The sequence below is a fragment of the Staurois parvus genome, unplaced genomic scaffold, assembly GCF_062004578.1.
Source record: "Staurois parvus isolate SC_StPar_1 unplaced genomic scaffold, SC_StPar_1.0 ptg000415l, whole genome shotgun sequence".
Lineage (NCBI taxonomy): Eukaryota > Metazoa > Chordata > Amphibia > Anura > Ranidae > Staurois > Staurois parvus.
In genome coordinates this window covers 3,662,890-3,681,075 of record NW_028318211.1, presented here as the reverse complement: position 1 = coordinate 3,681,075, position 18,186 = coordinate 3,662,890, and the positions used below count along the sequence as shown (strand labels likewise).

General features: G+C 39.9%; 1 protein-coding gene across 1 annotated transcript in view; it reads left to right on the top strand.

Annotated features, from left to right (window-relative positions):
* LOC149454879 (uncharacterized) overlaps positions 1-17,285 on the top strand; it is a 29,189-nt gene extending 11,904 nt beyond the window's left edge. The window contains exons 3-6 of the mRNA XM_089687048.1: positions 2,219-2,296; positions 5,063-5,170; positions 6,770-6,801; positions 14,214-17,285. Coding sequence (XP_089543174.1) covers positions 2,219-2,296; positions 5,063-5,170; positions 6,770-6,801; positions 14,214-14,489 — 494 coding nt within the window. The 3' untranslated portion in view covers positions 14,490-17,285. The remainder of the gene's footprint in view (positions 1-2,218; positions 2,297-5,062; positions 5,171-6,769; positions 6,802-14,213) is intronic.
* Positions 17,286-18,186: the final 901 nt, after the last annotated feature.

The window sequence follows — 18,186 nt, the reverse complement described above, 5'->3', positions numbered from 1 at the left end:
TCTCAATTGTGAGAATATAGTGGCGGTATAATAGTCTCTAAAGTTAATACAGTTGCAAGAAAAAGTATGTGAACCCCTTGGAATTACGTGGAGGTTTGCATGAATTGGACATAAAATGTGCTCTGAACGTCTTCTAAGTCACAACAATAGAAGAACACAGTCTGCTGAACATAATACTACACAAACATTTGATGTTGCCATGGTTTAATTGCACATAACATGTAAACATTCACAGTGCAGGGAGGAAAAAGTATGTGAGGCCCTAGCTTAATGACTTCTCCCAGAGCTAATTGGAGCCAGGAGTGAGCCAACCTTGACTCCAATCAGTGTGATGATATTGGATGTGTTGTTGACAGCTGTCCTGCCCTTAAAAAACACACACCTGTTTTGGGTTTACTGGTTTCAAGAAGCACTGTCTGATGTGAACCATGCCTAGCAGAAAAGAGCTCTCAGAAGACCTACGATCAAGAATTGTTGACTTGCATGAAGCTGGAAAGGGTTATAAAAGTATCTCCAAAAGCCTTGATGTTCATGTGTCCACGGTAAGACAGACTGTCTACAAATGGAGAAAGTTTAGCACTGTTGCTACTCTCCCTAGGCGTGGTCATCCTGTAAAAATGACTGCAAGAGCACAGCGCAGAATGCTGCATGAGGTAAAGAAGAATCCCAGAGTGTCAGCTAAAGACCTACAGAAATCTCTGGCACATGCTAACATTTTTGTTGACACATCTACAATAAGGAAAACATTAAACAAGAATGGAGTACATGGGAGAACACCACGGAGGAAGCCATTGCTGTCCAAAAAGAATATTGCAGCACGTTTGAAGTTTGCAAAAGAGCACCTGGATGTTCCGCAGCACTACTGGCAAAATATACTGTGGACAGATGAAACCAAGATTGAGTTGTTTGGGAAGAACACACAACACTATGTGTGGAGAAAAAAAGGCACAGCACACCAACATCAAAACCTCATCCCCACTGTAAAACATGGCGGAGGGAGCATCATGGTTTGGGGCTGCTTTGCTGCCTCAGGGCCTGGACGGATTGTTGTCATTGATGGGAAAATGAATTCCAGAGTTTATCAAGACATTTTGCAGGAAAACGTATGACCATCTGTACGCCAACTGAAGCTCCGCAGAGGATGGGTGATGCAACAGGACAATGACCCAAAGCATACAAGTAATTCAACAAAACAATGGCTGCAACAGCACAGAATACGCCTTCTGGAGTGGCCCAGTCAGAGTCCTTACCTCAACCCGATTGAAATGCTGTGGCATGACCTTAAGAGAGCGATTCACACCAGACATCCCAAGAATATTGCTACACTGAAACAGTTTTGTGAAGAGGAGTGGTCCAAAATTACTCCAGATCGTTGTGCAGATCTGATCTGCAACTACAGGAAACGTTTGGTTGAGGTTATTGCTGCCAAAGGAGGGTCAACCAGTTATTAAGTCCAAAGGTTCACATACTTTTTCCTCCCTGCACTGTGAATGTTTACATGTTATGTGCAATTAAACCATGGCAACATCTAATGTTTGTGTAGTATTATGCTCAGCAGACTGTGTTCTTCTATTGTTGTGACTTAGATGACGTTCAGAGCACATTTTATGCCCAATTCATGCAAAACTCCACGTAATCCCAAGGGGTTCACATACTTTTTCTTGCAACTGTATAACCAGAACCTCCTACTAATCTGTGTTTTGTAAGTGTTACATGAGTAGATTGAGGTTTCTTTCCCTGCCACATGTACGTATTTAGGGAAGTTTGCAAAGATTTGAGTAAGCAGCAGTATTTAAATTGCTTAGATCATCTGATAAAGACTTTTCACAAATCCATTCTTTTGGGAGTGACAATCTAATGTGTCACACCAATGAAAGAAACCAGAGGGTGTAGCAGAGACACAGCAGATTGACATTCCTGGGCAGGAGTGTTGATTTCGAAACAAAAACTTCAGCAGAAGATTCTATTTCAATAGAGTGGTGTTTTGCAGTGGGGGCAGCGGAGGATGTATTTACTCTCTACTTTATAGGTACTGCTATTATTTCAAATGTATTTTTTTTGTAACAGTCACTTTAACAATGGCATTTCACATAGCATCGTTCATAAATTTTGTCAAACGGCCACCCTAACCAGTATATTTTAAGAAAAACTATGTGCATTGATAACAATATTTTTGATGAAAGTGAACTTTATAATATTTTACTACTGTCCTTTCCAGCATCTGCTTTACTGACCTCACAGAATATCTTAGTGTCCCAGTGGACTGCCCAGACCAACCTGACTTCACCTTATGCAGGTAAGGCTTTGTCCTTCCAACTCCTGAGTTCCACATCAAATTGGGGTACCTGGGGAACACCAGAGGAAATTAAATGAGGAACCACCCTCAAGCAAAGCATGCAGCAATCAATGAATGTGGATTACTGTGAGCAGGTATGGCTAATTAAACAAGGTACAGCGGTGGTGACTTTTTCTTATTTAGTATAGCAAAATAAGGCCATTTGGGGAACTTATTGCAAAAGGAAAGTGTTTACCTATTTTTTAGCAGCAGGTTAACCAATTCAAGATTATATGCAATATTACTACCTACAGGGGACTGTCCGAGATTGCTAACATGATACAAAAGACTGCCAGTGAATGCACACAATTTACAAGGACTGTCAGAGACTGCTTGCATGTTACAAAAGACTAACAGTAGTAAGGATAAAAAGGTTGACAAAGGAGCATGCATGCACACCTCCTGTTATGGTATACTGCGCATGCTCCAAAACGCATTGTGCAATTCCTGGTTGATGACCACTTCCTTTTGGCGCTGTTTTCCATGCTGCGCTCCATCACTCCACCTAGCTTCAGGCTTCCATCGCTGCCCTTGGGATCAAGTGGCTAAATTCTCATGGAAATTGCACCCCAGAGGACTCCCCAAAAAAACCACAGAGGTCCCCTATTTTTCTGATGGGCTTGCATTTCTCTTTTACCATGTGAGTGGCTAGTATTTAGCCTTTTAATAAATGGTTTTAATGATACTACACTTAGAAGCACTTTTTCTGCCTTGCTTTTTTTTTCCAAAAGACTGCTCGTATGTTAAAAAAGACTCACAGTGACTGCTTGCATGTTACAAAAGACTTACAGTGACTGCTCGGATGTTATAAAAGACTCACAGTGACTGTATGAATGTTATAAAAGACTCACAGTGACTGTTTGGATGTTATAAAGGACTCACAGTGACTGTTCGCATGTTGCAAAAGACTCACAGTGACTGCTTGGATGTTATAAAAGACTCACAGCGACTGCTCACATGTTACAAAAGACTCACAGCGACTGCTTGCATGTTACAAAAGACTCACAGTGACTGCTCACATGTTACAAAAGACTCACAGCGACTGCTCGCATGTTACAAAAGACTCACAGTGACTGCTCACATGTTACAAAAGACTCACAGCGACTGCTCACATGTTACAAAAGACTCACAGTGACTGCTCGGATGTTATAAAAGACTCACAGTGACTGCTCGGATGTTACAAAAGACTCACAGCGACTGCTCACGTTACAAAAGACTCACAGTGACTGCTCGGATGTTATAAAAGACTCACAGCGACTGTTCACATGTTACAAAAGACTCACAGCGACTGCTCACGTTACAAAAGACTCACAGCAACTGCTCGCATGTTACAAAAGACTCACAGCGACTGTTCGCATGTTACAAAAGACTCACAGCGACTGCTCGCATGTTACAAAAGACTCACAGCGACTGCTCGCATGTTACAAAAGACTCACAGTGACTGCTCATGTTACAAAAGACTCACAGCGACTGCTCGCATGTTACAAAAGACTCACAGTGACTGCTCATGTTACAAAAGACTCACAGCGACTGCTCACATGTTACAAAAGACTCACAGCGGCTGGTCACGTTACAAGAGACTCACAGTGACTGCTCGGATGTTATAAAAGACTCACAGTAACTGCTCGGATATTATAAAAGATTCACAGTGACTGCTCACATGTTGCAAAATACTCACAGTGACTGCTCGAATGTTATAAAAGACTCACAGTAATTGCTCGGATGTTATAATATTGTGAACAGCACTGTGTGCGGTCCATATTATCATTTGCATAGGAATTTGAGTAACATTAAAAAACTCCCTTCAAACTCCTGCTTTCAATGCCAGTGTGAACAAGGCCTCAGGCTCATCATAGGCCCAAATAAGTTGTGGGCAGCACAGTGGCTAAATGGTTAGCACGTCCACTTGGTAGTACTAGGGTTGTTGGCTTGAATCCCAACACAGCACCCCCTGCCTGGAGTTTGCATGTTCTCCCTGTGCCTGCGTGGCTTTCTTCGGGGTACTCCAGTTTCCTCCCACACTTCAAAGACATGCTGGTAGGTTAATAGGATCCTGTCTAAATTGGCCCTAGTATGTATAACTGTGAGTTAGGGACCTTAGATTGTACGCTCCTTGAGTGTTCGGGACTGATGTGAATGTACAATATATATGTAAAAGCACTGTGTAAATTGACAGCGCTATATAAGTACATGTAATAATAGGATAGACATCCTACCTACCCCTGTACTGACAAAGATGATGATGCTTTCACTAGCTGAACTACAGTCTGCATGAAGCATAAAACTAATGGTGGTCCTTCTGGGAACGTCATTCAAAGACAGTGCAATGCCTGCACCCTGCAGTAAACGCTTATTTGTAAAGTAATTATTTAATCCAAATAACAGCCTTATAAATGTTCAAAACAACAACAATTTTGCAAACATTGACCACAAAACAATTTAGTTACCATTTAAAACACAGAGATATTTTGATCTTGGTGTTATTCTGCTTTATCTCCAGTGCTAAGTAATAATACATTTCAGAGTTTTGACTATATTACTCTGCTTGAAACACTGTATGGTACAAAGCAGTGGAGAGAACAGCATGGGACATTTACTGTATATCCTGTTTGTCAATGTACCTGACAGAATTAGATAAGTAACACAGTCAAATGAATTCCAATATCTATCTGTTTAACTTTTTGGCTCATCCTTCACATATAATATCACTGTACTTCTCTTTTCTAGGTCTCCCGGTAACATGGATTTTTTATGTTATTAGTGGCTGTTTCCTCTTCATTTTAATATGTGTTCTTCTGGTTGTTCTTCTGCTTAGGGGCTACTTTTCCAGAAAGGGTAAGTCTCTGTATTTTGCCATTGAATATCGGAAATTATGCAGATCCCTGCATAAAAATGAGTTGTAATTGACACTGTACCTTTTTCATATAAGAAAACTTTTCTTTATTTATTTTTTCATATGTACATACAGCAATAAACAAGTCTGCAAGCACGTAACCTGCAAACACATTTAATGACGTGGTTGGTGATGTGGACTTTTTAGAGTTAAAAAGGCAGTGAAAAGGCAATATAACACCACCCGGCTGCCTGTCAACCACCCTCTGAAAAGCGATTCACCACAGATTGCTTCTCAGAGGGGCTGCAACGGCCGCCGCAAGTGTGAAGGAGTCTTTAAAGTAATATTAAACTGGTTGTAAAGCTTAATTTTTTTCTAAAATAACAAACATGTTATACTTACCTGCTCTGTGCAATGGTATTGTGCAGAGAGGCCCCAAACCGCCTCTTCTGGAGTCCCCTGCCGTTGCTGTCTTCTCCTCTTCTCTGTGCACCCCCATATGAAGCCTCGTCCTATGGGGGTGCACCTGCAGGCTTGCTCCCGAGCTGGGCTGAGTGTGTTCATAGACACTCACAGAGTGGCTCAGCAACGCCCCCTGCTCCCTCCTCACAGGATTTGATTGACAGCAGCAAAAGCCAATGGCAAGTCTGGTGAGGAGAGAGAGAGAGAGAGAGAGAGAGCAGTGCTGCTGCAGATGGGCACAGAGATGGATTGAGATAGAACTCAAGTAAGTAGGAAATGGTGAGGGGGATATTTGTTTTACCTTACTTGGTGCCTCCTGGCCCTTTAAGGGGTTACTGATGCCAGGAGGTGGGGCGGGGTTTAGGGTCACAGCGATTGGAAAGCTCCCGATCACAAGTAGCGATCTGAAGCTTTTCATGAGGCATCAGCAACTGTGCCGGGAGCACGCAGAATGCATTTTAGCCTAAATTTATGAAGAAATATGATTTTTTTTTTTACTGGATTTTATAAAAAAAATAGAAAATATCTTTTTTTTCAAAGTTTTTTCTTTTTTTTGTTTATATAGAAAAAGATTAAAAACCCAGTTGTGATCAAATACCACCAAAAGAAAGCTCTATTTATGTGAAAAAAATATATAAATTTGCTTTGGGTACAGCGTTGCATGACTGCACAATTGCCAGTTAAAGTAGCGTAGTGCTGAATAGCAAAAAATAGCCTGGTTATGAAGGTGGTACAATCTGCCAGAGCGTAATTGGTTACAGTTTTAGCAGCAGCGAAAAACCACAAAAAAATGCTTTTATGATTTTTTTTTTCATTTGTATATAATAAGTGGCACATGAAGAAAGTTAAGTATGTATGAAATGATTTCAAAGAGAAGTGCAGGCATGTAGCATCAGACAAATAATAATAACCACCTCCACCTTTTATCATACACAGATGTTTAAAAGTATTTGCAAGTGACTAATCCAATCTAAATGATGAAGTCAAAAACTGTAATTTATAGTAATTATATAATATATTTGTATATAGTATAGTAATTAGTCATTTATTTTCTGACTGCTAAATTATGTACATATTTCTGCGTCTTGGTATATTCTTCATTGTTCAATCTCTAAACTGAAACATATTTTCTCTGTTAGCGAACAAAGCAAACTCCGTGAACGCACCATTTGTAAGTTACTAAATTCTTTGTTGTCAAGATACTGTATTTATTTTTACAAATATGTGTACCGCATATATGTTTCAAGAAAATTTTATTTTCTTTAACAGTAATCACAATTTTTTAATAACCTGTAGGTAAACAATGTAATTTTTTTTACAACTGTTTCTATCAAAAAAGAAAGGCAGACAATTACAATATATGCCTGGCAGTCGGTATGGGTTGTACTGTATTGCAGCCGCTACAGACCACTGTCATTAGTATCCTTGCTTCACTGGTAAATAAGTAACTGACTCAGAACAAGCATGAAAATCAGTGTCCGGACACCTAATATGTGCATGCACAATATATGGTCTGATGCACCCCATGATACACATCCATCCCTAATACACAATTTGCCCTTGGGACGTTCTATGAGGTACAACACATAAGACTAAAGAATACATGGTATACAAATGTATTCATAGATACAGTTGTAATAAAATAACATACAAAACGTATGTCATGCTGTCAAGCTGATTTATGGTAATTCCATAATATATTTCATAACAAGGTACACTAGTCAGAAGATAGATACATAATTGGATTAAAAAGTGGATCTTATAACTCGAAGTTAACAGAGATTCACGAAATAAATCATCAGGAGTAGATGCATATACAATGGGGAAAATAATTATTTGATCCCCTGTAGATTTTGTAAGTTTTCCCACTTACAAAGAAATGAAGGATCTATAATTTATCATAGGTTTTTTTTTAAATGATAGAGACAGAATATCAACCAAAGATCAAGAAAAAACACATGATACGAATGTTATAAATTGAGTTGCAATTCAGTGAGTAAAATAAGTATTTGATCCCCTACCAACCAACAATAATTCTGGTTCCCATCAGCAAGAAGCTTGGTGAGAAGGAGAAAACTGTTGGCTTGATTATTCGCACATGGAAGAAATACAAAATAACTGTTATTCACCCTCGATCTGGAGCTCCATGCAGGATTTCGCCTCATGGGGTAAGGATGATCATGAGAAAGTGAGGTATCAGCCCAGAACTACACAGGAGGAGCTTGTGAAAAATCTCAAGGCAGTTGGGACCACAGTCACCAAACAAATCAATGGTAACACATTACGCCGCCATGGATTGAAATCCTTCAGTACCTGCAAGGTCCCCCTCCTCAAGAAGGCACACGTACAGGCCTGTCTGAAGTTTGCCAATGAACATCTAAATGATGCAGAGAAGGATTGAGAGAAAATTGAGCTCTTTGGCATTAACTCAACTCGTCATGTTAAAAGAAGGAAAATGGTGGCTATGATCCTAAGAACAACATCCCTATGGTCAAGCACAGAGGTGGAAACAAAATGCTTTGGGGCTGTTTCTCTGCTAAAGGTACAGGCTGACATTTCTGCAGTGTGGGGCCAATGGATGGGGCCATGTATTGCAAAATCTTGGATGTGAACCTTCCTCCCTCCAGCCAGACCACGAAAGAGGGGTCGTGGATGGGTCTTCCAGCATGACAATTACCCAAAACAAGCCAACAAAGGAGTGGCTCAAGAAGAAGCACTTTAAGGTCATGGAGTGGCATAGCCAATCTCCAGACCTTAATCCTACAGAAAATGTATGGAGGGAGCTGAAACTTTGAGTTGCCAAGTGACAGCCAAGAAACCATAAAGATTTAGAGATCTGTAAAGAAGAGTGGACCAAAATTCCTCCTGAGATGTGTGCAAACCTGGTAACCAACTACAAGAAATGTCTGAACTCTGTGTTTGCCAACAAGGATTTCTCCACCAAGTACTAAGTCATGTTTTGCTTGGGGATCAAATACTTATTTTACTCACTGAGCTGCAACTCAATTTATAACATTTGTATCATGTATTTTTTTCTGGATTTTTGGTTGATATTCTGTCTCTATCATTTAAATTACACCTATGATAAAATTAGAGACCTTTCATTTCTCTGTAAGTGGGAACATTACAAAATCTGCACGGGATCAAATAATTATTTTCCCCACTGTACACAAATCTGTACAACAGATTATCAATATTGAGATAGAGAACATGATTTGCAATAAATACTGTTGTTCAAAAACCAAGGGCCACCATCAGGGACCCGATACTCACAAATCAGCTAAAATAAAACCACATAATCATATTCCAATGGTGACCGACAGGGATGTCTGACACGGGAGCTGTGGGCATGGGATTGGAGTGGACCCAAGAGCACAAGCAGAGGTTAAGTATTACATAGGTATAATGAAAGTCATATCCAATCCATCACATCCACCAGAGTAATGGCTATGAAAATAATTCATTCTGCCTTGGCTTAGGGCAGCAAGGTTGCTATAGGTGGCGTGGCATACAGCTAACCACACATCAAGCTACTACCAGTAACCTATTTCAGAAACATATTCACTTGTTTAGTAAATTGTTTCAGTTTACCACCCTGCCTGCAAGTACCATCTGGCCAGGTCCTCGTTCATTTTTTCTTTCATTGTTTGCACATTTGTTTTTGGTGGAATATTGTACTGTGTGTATACAGTTCACCTTCTCTGGGTCTGTACATCTAACTGATAAACAGAATAAGGTGACAGTTTGCCTGCTGACTAGTTGTTGGTTTTAGAGGCACTGAATGGACAAAGGGGGCAAACTGTTTCTTTTAGGCTCTCTGCTCCTAGCCTCTATGCTCCTTGTGTTTCTACGACATCTGATTTTGATAATGTGATACCAAGGCTAGCAAATTGATAGTAGCAAGAGGAGAGGATGGCACAAGAGAGTTAGCCTAGTGGGGTAGAAATTATAAATCTGGTTCTGAAGATAATGATATCTTCTGACCATGCACCTTAAAAAACAAGCCACAAATGGTGCCTTTATTACTTCTACCTAGACAGAATCCTTTTAATTATTTACTCTATATGCATTGAAGAAACCCTGCCATGAAAAAATAGTTCCCTAAACAGGCATACCTGGAAGCAAGGACTTCACATTCTTCCTTGCTCTGCTACTTGTGCCACCGTAACATCACTCCTTTTAGTAGAAATCAACTTTCCATGAAAGTCCACAGGGAAACCATTACTTCTGGGCAATGATTTTTTTTCTCAGAGAATAGGTGCAGAAACTACCCCCCCCCCCCTTCTGAGTCACCCTTGTCTCTGCCTCCTATCCACCTCTGAGCACCATCTCTTGGTTTCACTACCTACCCACCTCCCAGTACTGCCCACTTTAGAGAATACAGAACCAAGTATCATATTGTTGTGCTACGTAATTTGGAATTTGTTAATGATAACGAGAAAAGTAGTAAAATAGATCCTCTGCAGCCACCAACAAGATAACCTCTGGCAATAACAGATCCCTCACCAGCAATGACAGATCTCTAAACCCTCCAACATCCAAAAATAATAGACCATTCTCAGCAACAAATGACCCCCCAGAAACATTAGAGCTCCTCACTTAAAGATAGATTTCCTTCAGCAACAATAGATTCCCTTAGAAGGAGGCATCAATAGACCATCCAGCACACCCCAGCACCCTTTGCCATTACATACATCCAGTGCTGGAGGTGCCAAAACTGTGTTCTCCCGTGTTCCCATTGAAAACAGCCCTGCTTCTGGGAGTGTTGCTCTCTATGGTCCCTTGCAGCCCTCACTGTTTTCTCCTGCTGACCTCTACAGTGTTACTGTGTCCTGTAATAATGTGGAGATCAGTGGTGAGAACCAGTGAGCATTAGGGGGAACCAGAGAAATCACAATCCCATAAGTGGTGGTTTCCTTGTGGAATTCAGAGGAAGATTTCTACTGAACTGTACCGGTGGCATGGGCAGCAGAAAAGGTAACTAGTCACAGTCTTCTTTTTGCAGGTATACCTATTTAAGGACATTTTTCATGATCTGATCACTTCAGTTCTAACGCTGAAAGTAACACGATCCAACTTGCCTATAGCATTAATGCATGGTTTTGATGCTGTAGCCAAGTGCCAGCTACAATAATATGAATGCAGTGGATATTACCTTCTTTGCTGCAGACTGCTCCAGTTTCTCTCTCTAGTGATCCACTCAGACTGCTTGCATCATATTCCTTAGCCCAGAAGCAAAGGACAGTGGGACTTGTAGTCTTCATTTCAGCCATAAATAGACTCCTGAGCCTCTTTTAGACTACATTCCCCAGCAAGCTTCTAATTGAAAGGGAGAACCGAAAACTAGCATATTATGACAGACTTACCTGCCATGAAACCCTCCAGCACAGTGCTGTCACGGCTCACTCTGCACTTCCATCTTCTCCCGGTGTTCCTTCTGGCTTGCACATCTTCGGCCTCTTCCCGCACATCACTGCAACACAGAAAGTGGGCCATAAATGTGATCTGAACTGTGCATTTGCAGCTCAGATCACATTACTCCCTAACAGGCAGGGGGGACATTTATGACAGCAGAGACCACTAGGGTCTCTTCTGTCATAAAAAACGTGCTTGTCAGCGGAATTTAGGTATAAGGACTTTACTACCACTTCAATAGAAGAGAGAGGAGGGAGCTTCAGTCAAAGTCTGGAGAGTCCTACAAACATTCCCCATATGACCATAAATGACCAGAGTAGGTAAACTGTCTGTAATGTTTACTTTAACTCATAGCAAACAATATGCTGTCACCTTTTTTGAAGTAGATTAAAACATAGAAATATTATTGATATCAGGGGGTTGATTTACTAAAGGCAAAAGGCTGTTCACTTTGCAAGGGAATTTTCCCTTAGCTTAGTGAAAATTCACTTTGCAAAAAATACCAAATCATTTGGAAGGAAAAGAAAACAGTGTGGCTGCTTTCCTAAAGACAAAAAAAAGCTTTTACAGGGAATGTTGCACATTACGCTAAAGCTTAGTGAATGAGGTGAAGCTTCATTTTACAACTAATACCCAATGATGTGCACAGGAATAAAACCGCATTTTTGCTTGCATATAATTAGATGATGGAAGTCAGCAGAGCTTCAACACATTCACTAAGCTCTTGCCAAGTAATCATTTCCTTGCACAATTAACAGCCTATATGCTTATATTAAATTAGCCCCTATATGTCTATTGACTGTTGCATTTGCACTTTGTTTTTTTACTGCATTAAATAAGTCAGAAAAAACCCCTAAAGCAACACTAACAATGTTCTTAAGTTCTCCAAAGCCTAACCATAACACTCAGGAAATGAGTGGTCAAAATTAAAAGAAGTAGCAGCTTTGGTCAAGGCTATTCTATTTAGGCTGTAGCTAAAAAAGTATTTGTTTCATTTTCTATTTGCATATACTGCACAAGCCCTCGCTGTTAGCTTCCTTAGAAGTATTTTTTTTCCATATGACATTATGACATATATTCATGTGTATTTGTACATCCAGTTGAAGACAAAAATGTACATGCACTAATTTTAAAATATATTTTTGCTAACTAAAGCTGGGGTTACAGAGATGGAGGAAGGGAGCAGTGCTTTACTTCTCAGCATATGCAGTGGATATAAAAAGTCTACACACCCCTGTTAAAATGTCAGGTTTCTGTGATATAAAAAATAAGACAAAGATAAATCATTTTAGAACTATTTCCAACTTTAATATCATCTATAAACTGTACAACTCAGTTGAACAACAAACTGAAATCTTTTAGGTGGAGGGAAGTAAAAATAAAAAACTAAAATATATGGTTGCATAAGTGTGCACACCCTTAAACTATTAGTTAGTTGAAGCACCTTTTGATTTTATTCCAGCACTCAGTTTTTTGGGGTATGCGTCTAACAGCATGGCACATCTTGACTTGGCATTATTTGTCCACTCTTCCTTGCAAAAACACTCCAAATCTGTCCGATTGTGAGGGCATCTCCTGTGCACAACCCTCTTCAGATCACCCCACAGATTTTCTATTGGATTCTGGCCTGGGCTCTGGCTGGGCCATTACAAAACTTTAATCTTCTTCTGGTGAAGCCATTCCTTTGTTGATTTGGTTGTATGCTTTGGGTCGTTGTCATGCTGAAAGATGAAGTTCCTCTTCATGTTCAGCTTTCTAGCTGAAGCCTGAAGGTTTTGTGCCAATATTGACTTGTATTTGGAACTGTTCATAATTCCCTCTACCTTGACTAAGACCCCAGTTCCAGCTGAAGAAACACAGCCCCAAAGCATAATGCTGCCACCACCATGCTTCACTGTGGGTATGGTCTTCTTTTGGTGATGTGCAGTGTTGTTTTCGTGCCAAATATGTCTTTTGGAATTATGGCCAAAATGTTCAACCTTTGTTTCATCAGACCAGAACACATTTTCCTACGTGCTTTTGGGAGACTTCAGATGTGTTTTTTCAAAATTTTGCAAGAAAAGGCTTCCATCTTGCACTCTACCCCATAGCCCAGGCAAATGAAGAATATGGGAGATTGTTGTCACATGTACCACACAGCCAGTACTTGCCAGATATTCCTGAAGCTCCTTTAATGTTGCCTCTTGGCACCCTCCCAGACCAGTTTTCTTCTCATCTTTTCATCAAGTTTGGAGGGTGTCCAGTTGTTGGTATTTTCTCCACTTGATGATGACTGTCTTCACTGTGTTCCATGGTATAGCTAATGCCTTGGAAATTCTTTTGTACCCTTCTCCTGACTTATAAATTTTAACAATGAAATCCCTCTGATGTTTTGTAAGCTCTCTGTGGACCATGGCTGTTGCTGTAGGATGCGACTAAGAAAATGTCAGGAAAGACGTACTAGAACAGCTGAACTTTATTTGGGGTTAATCAGAGGCACGTTAAATGATGGCAAGTGTGTACTGACTCCTATTTAACATGATTTTGAATTTGATTGCTTAATTCTGAACACAGCTACATCCCCAATTGTAAGAGGGTATGCACACTTATGCAACCACATTATTTTAGTTTTTTATGTTTACTTCCCCCCCCCCCCAAAAAAAAAAAGATTTCAGTTTGTTTTTTAATTGAGTAGTACAGTTTATAGGCCACATTAAAAGTGGAAAAAGTTCTGAAATTATTTATCTTTGTCTCCTTTTTTTACATCACAGAAACCTAACATTTTAACAGGGGTGTGTAGACTTATTATATCCACTGTACATCCAGTTGGTCACTAAAAGGCATAGAGAGAAAATGATGGGCGTTGCCTCATTTCCAGGCACTAACAGTAAGTTTGTGCATAGATAACTCAACAAAAAGGCAATTCTGGCAGGTGTAATCACCCATGAATATGTATCTCAGACATTTTGGCATCATGGCCTTTGAATTGGATCTGCCAGGTGTGTCAGAATTTTGCAGCCATTGGGATTTCTTTCTAACTTTTGAATTTATTGTGTGATAAAGATAATGCAACAGGAGGTGTCTTATTGCAAGCTTTGGGGTTTTTTTGTGGATGGATCCCTTAATGGCTAGAAATAATAACTGCATTTTGGCCTCATTACATAAAACACATTCTTTGTTTCTTCTTAGTGGGTGAATAATAACATCTCTGACACAAAGAAATCAAAGAAGACATATGAAGAAACTGAAATGAACATGGCTAAGCATACATACTCAGAAATTGATGAGTCTCCACCTCTAATTAAACCGTCATCGGTGCCAAGATCTTTGGGATCCTTGGCTCATTTTAAACCTTCAGATGTGCCTGCCTACTCCACTGCGCAGGCCATTAGCCCTGTGCCTTGTATCTACTCTACAATGCTGTCACAAAAACCTTTACAGTCTTCTTGTCCAACACTTTTGTGACCAGAAAATCATTTTCCTCTGTAAATGTATTATATTGTATGCAACTGATCAAATGCATGTTGATATTACTTTGGTTTAGGATTTGGAAAAAACAAAACTGCATGGACTGCGCAGAATGTATTTAGTTAATTTAAAGTAAAAGTTTAATGGGGCTGGAAGTAACAGAATTAAGAATGAAGGCTTGCTCATTATGCAGTATGTGCTTTCATATGCGTAACACCAACTATTCAGAACTGGGTGTTAGTAGACTGTAAAAGGAATGTAAAATGGTTATTAGATCAAAAAAGTAAAATGTTAAAAAAGAAAATATTGTCTATTTAGTAAGGTTTTTAGTATGAATATTAATGGGGATATGTAATGTTGTAATCATCAATCATGTTGTAATCAACATGTATAAATACATAAGTGGTCCATATAGTGAACTCGGTGTAGAATTATTCACTTTAAGGTCATCACAGAAGACAAGGGGGCACTCTTTACATCAGGAGGAAAAATGATTTAATGTCCAAATATGGAAAAGCTTCGTCTCAGTAAGAGCGGTGAAAATGTAGAATAGACTCCCTCAAGAGCTGGTTCTGGCCAACTCAGTAGATTGTTTTTAAAAAGGCCTGGATTCTTTCCTAAATGTACACAACATAACTGGATACTAATATTTAGGTAAAGTTGATCCAGGAAATATCGGATTGCCTCTTGGGGGATCAGGAAGGAATTTTCTTCCCCGCTGGAGCAAACTGGATCAAGCTTTATTGGGTTTTTTGCCTTCCTCTGGATCAACTGTGGGTGTAGGATTGTATAATTTTTTTTTCCTTTTATTGGTTGAACTAGATGGACTTGTGTCTTTTTTCAACCAGACTATGAAGCTTAGCATTTTCCGATTTTCAATATTAGCCTGCATAAGCTGTTCCTTTCCATATGCATGTTGGCAGCCCGGCACTTGTGATGTCGTGATGTCTCCTCCTAACTCTACAACATATTTTCATTGTTTGGGATAGTAGCACTCACGGCGGGTGTCCCCCTGGCGAGTCCTGTCCAATTAGACACCCAGATCAGCACCATTTTCTCCTCTCCCACAATGTTGAGGTGGAGAACAGCCAATCCAGTGGCAGCAGGAGGAGTTAGGGGGAGAGAGATCTGTGATCTGAGATCTGTGCAGTGGGAGACACTGCCACTTCTCATGCTAGTGCATGTGTCTAGGCTGTCAGTCACAGGAGAGGGTGTATAGTGAGACCTTTTTTTTCTGTGATGGATTTTTTCACTGAGGGAAACCGAGGAATACTGCAGAAGAGTGCCTTCTCCTTTCCTGGCCAGATTGGGATAAGATTACTTGTCCTGATTTGCAGATTAAGGTAGTATGTTCATTGTAATTTTGATTTTTTTAGTTTACAACCACTTTAACTATCTTAGGACAGGGAACGTGTTATTTACAGGATTACTAGGTAGAAAAAAAGTTAAGCAAGAATAAAAAAAGAAAATAATATAAAATAAGCTGTAATATATTATATTTTTGTTTTTGAGTTTAGTAGCTTCTGTTCTCGTTTTAGAAAACCCACCAGTGCGATGGGTGTTACCTGTAAATATATATATGCAGATCGTGCTTCAAACAGCAAAGTAAGTGTAAACGAGCCCTAAATCTAAAAATATTTTGTATTCTTGACTACAACCATTTGTATGCTTAAATGTGAATACAAAAAACTTCACCCTGCAATAGAAGACTGTCAGGGAGATTTATTAAAAATAATGCACTCAGAATCTGGTGCAGCTGTGCATAGTAACCAATCAGTGTCTAATTTTAGCTTGTCCAATTAAGCTTTGGCAATGAAACCTAGAAGCTGATTGGTTACTATGCAGAGCTACACCAGATTCTGTGTACAACAGTTTTAATAAATACTCCCCTGTGAATACTTACCTCTCCAGCAGGCAGCAAGCCAAACTCCACATCTTCCAAACAACATTCAGTACTCCTTAAAGTATCAAAGTCCTGCCTCCCTGCTATGTCTTGTGGTTCCTCCTTCACCTTCCAGAGAGGTAAGTATTCACCGTATTCTATTGCAGAATGCTGTTCAGAGTCACTTTACGGGCATAATATCAGTCAATGTATATTTGTGTCCTATACTAGTAGTTTATTAAAGGGGTAATAAACTTTGTGTCCATGCACACATAGGCGTTTACAGGAGTTTAGCGGCAGAACAAAAAACTCTCACTATCATTACTATTCCAGCCAATGAAATAAAAGATGCTCAGGCACTTGACAAGCTTAAACATTCCTAAATGCGTTTGAAAAAATGCAGCTTAGGCCAGGAGAAAAGCATTTAGAAGAGCCCCAATCTGCAAGATTTTAGGTCTACCAATACATAATAGTAGATTATAGAGTTAAGATTATTATTCTACCTGACATGCACACTGGATAGATTATGATGACTGATCTCTCCATACAGAATAATACTTATGTTTGTTTGATTACTAGAGAAGAATATGGACAAACCAACAATTTTCAGACCTTTCTGATCAATGACTGTCATCCATGTTTTGAATCCATATACTGTCAAATTGTTTTACAATTGCAGGAGAATAATTTAGAACAATGACAATTTTCTCCCATCTGTAGGTTTCATTGGTTTCCTAGGGCTCAAATAAATGTAAAACTAAGGCACCATATGATCCAAATATTGTTTTTATTACACATTTTGTTTTATTAATATTGTGCAGAAATGTAAAACGTTATTATATCATGCCTTAATAGATTACTGTGATTTGTTATTTCATTACTAATAAAGAAATGTTATCCTTTGACTAGCATATTGTCTAGGTGTGGTAGTGGTATATCCTAAGACTATAGTAGATTAACTAGATCAGCTTTTTGGACATACAGTATCTCACAGAAGTGAGTACACCCCTCCCATTTTTGTAAATATTTTATTATATCTTTTCATGTGACAACACTGAAGAAATGACACTTTGCTACAATGTAAAGTAGTGAGTGTACAGCTTGTATAAGACTGTAAATTTGCTGTCTCCTCAAAATAACTCAACACACAGCCAGGGGCGGACTGACCATTTGGAAACTCGGGCACTGCCTGAGGGCCCAGGGTCAGTAGGGGGCCCCATGAGATTCCCCTGGTACCTTTTTCATAGGCTTTTTTGAGTTTGGGCAAGGACACAGTGGCCCCATGAACCCCTATTGCCCGGGGGCCCCATGAGTTGTCAGTCCGCCCTTGCACACAGCCATTAATGTCTAAACCACTGGCAACAAAAGTGAGTACACCCCTGAGTGAAAATGTCCAAATTGGGCCCAAAGTGTCAATATTTTGTGTGGCCAACATTATTTTCCAGCACTGCCTTAACCCTCTTGTTCACCAGAGCTTCACAGGTTGCCACTGGAGTCCTCTTCCACTCCTCCATGACGTCATCATGGAGCTGGTGGATGTTATAGACCTTGAGCTCCTCCACCTTCCGTTTGAGGATGCCCCGCAGGTGCTCAATAGGGTTTAGGTCTGGAGACATGCTTGGCCAGTCCATCACCTTTACCCTCAGCTTTAACAAGGCAGTGATCGTCTTGGAGGTGTGTTTGGGGTCGTTATCATGTTGGAATAATGCCCTGCAGCCCAGTCTCTGAAGAGAGGGGCCCATGCTCTGCTTCAGTATGTCATAGTACATGTTGGTATTCATGGTTCCCTCAATAAACTGTAGCTCACCAGTG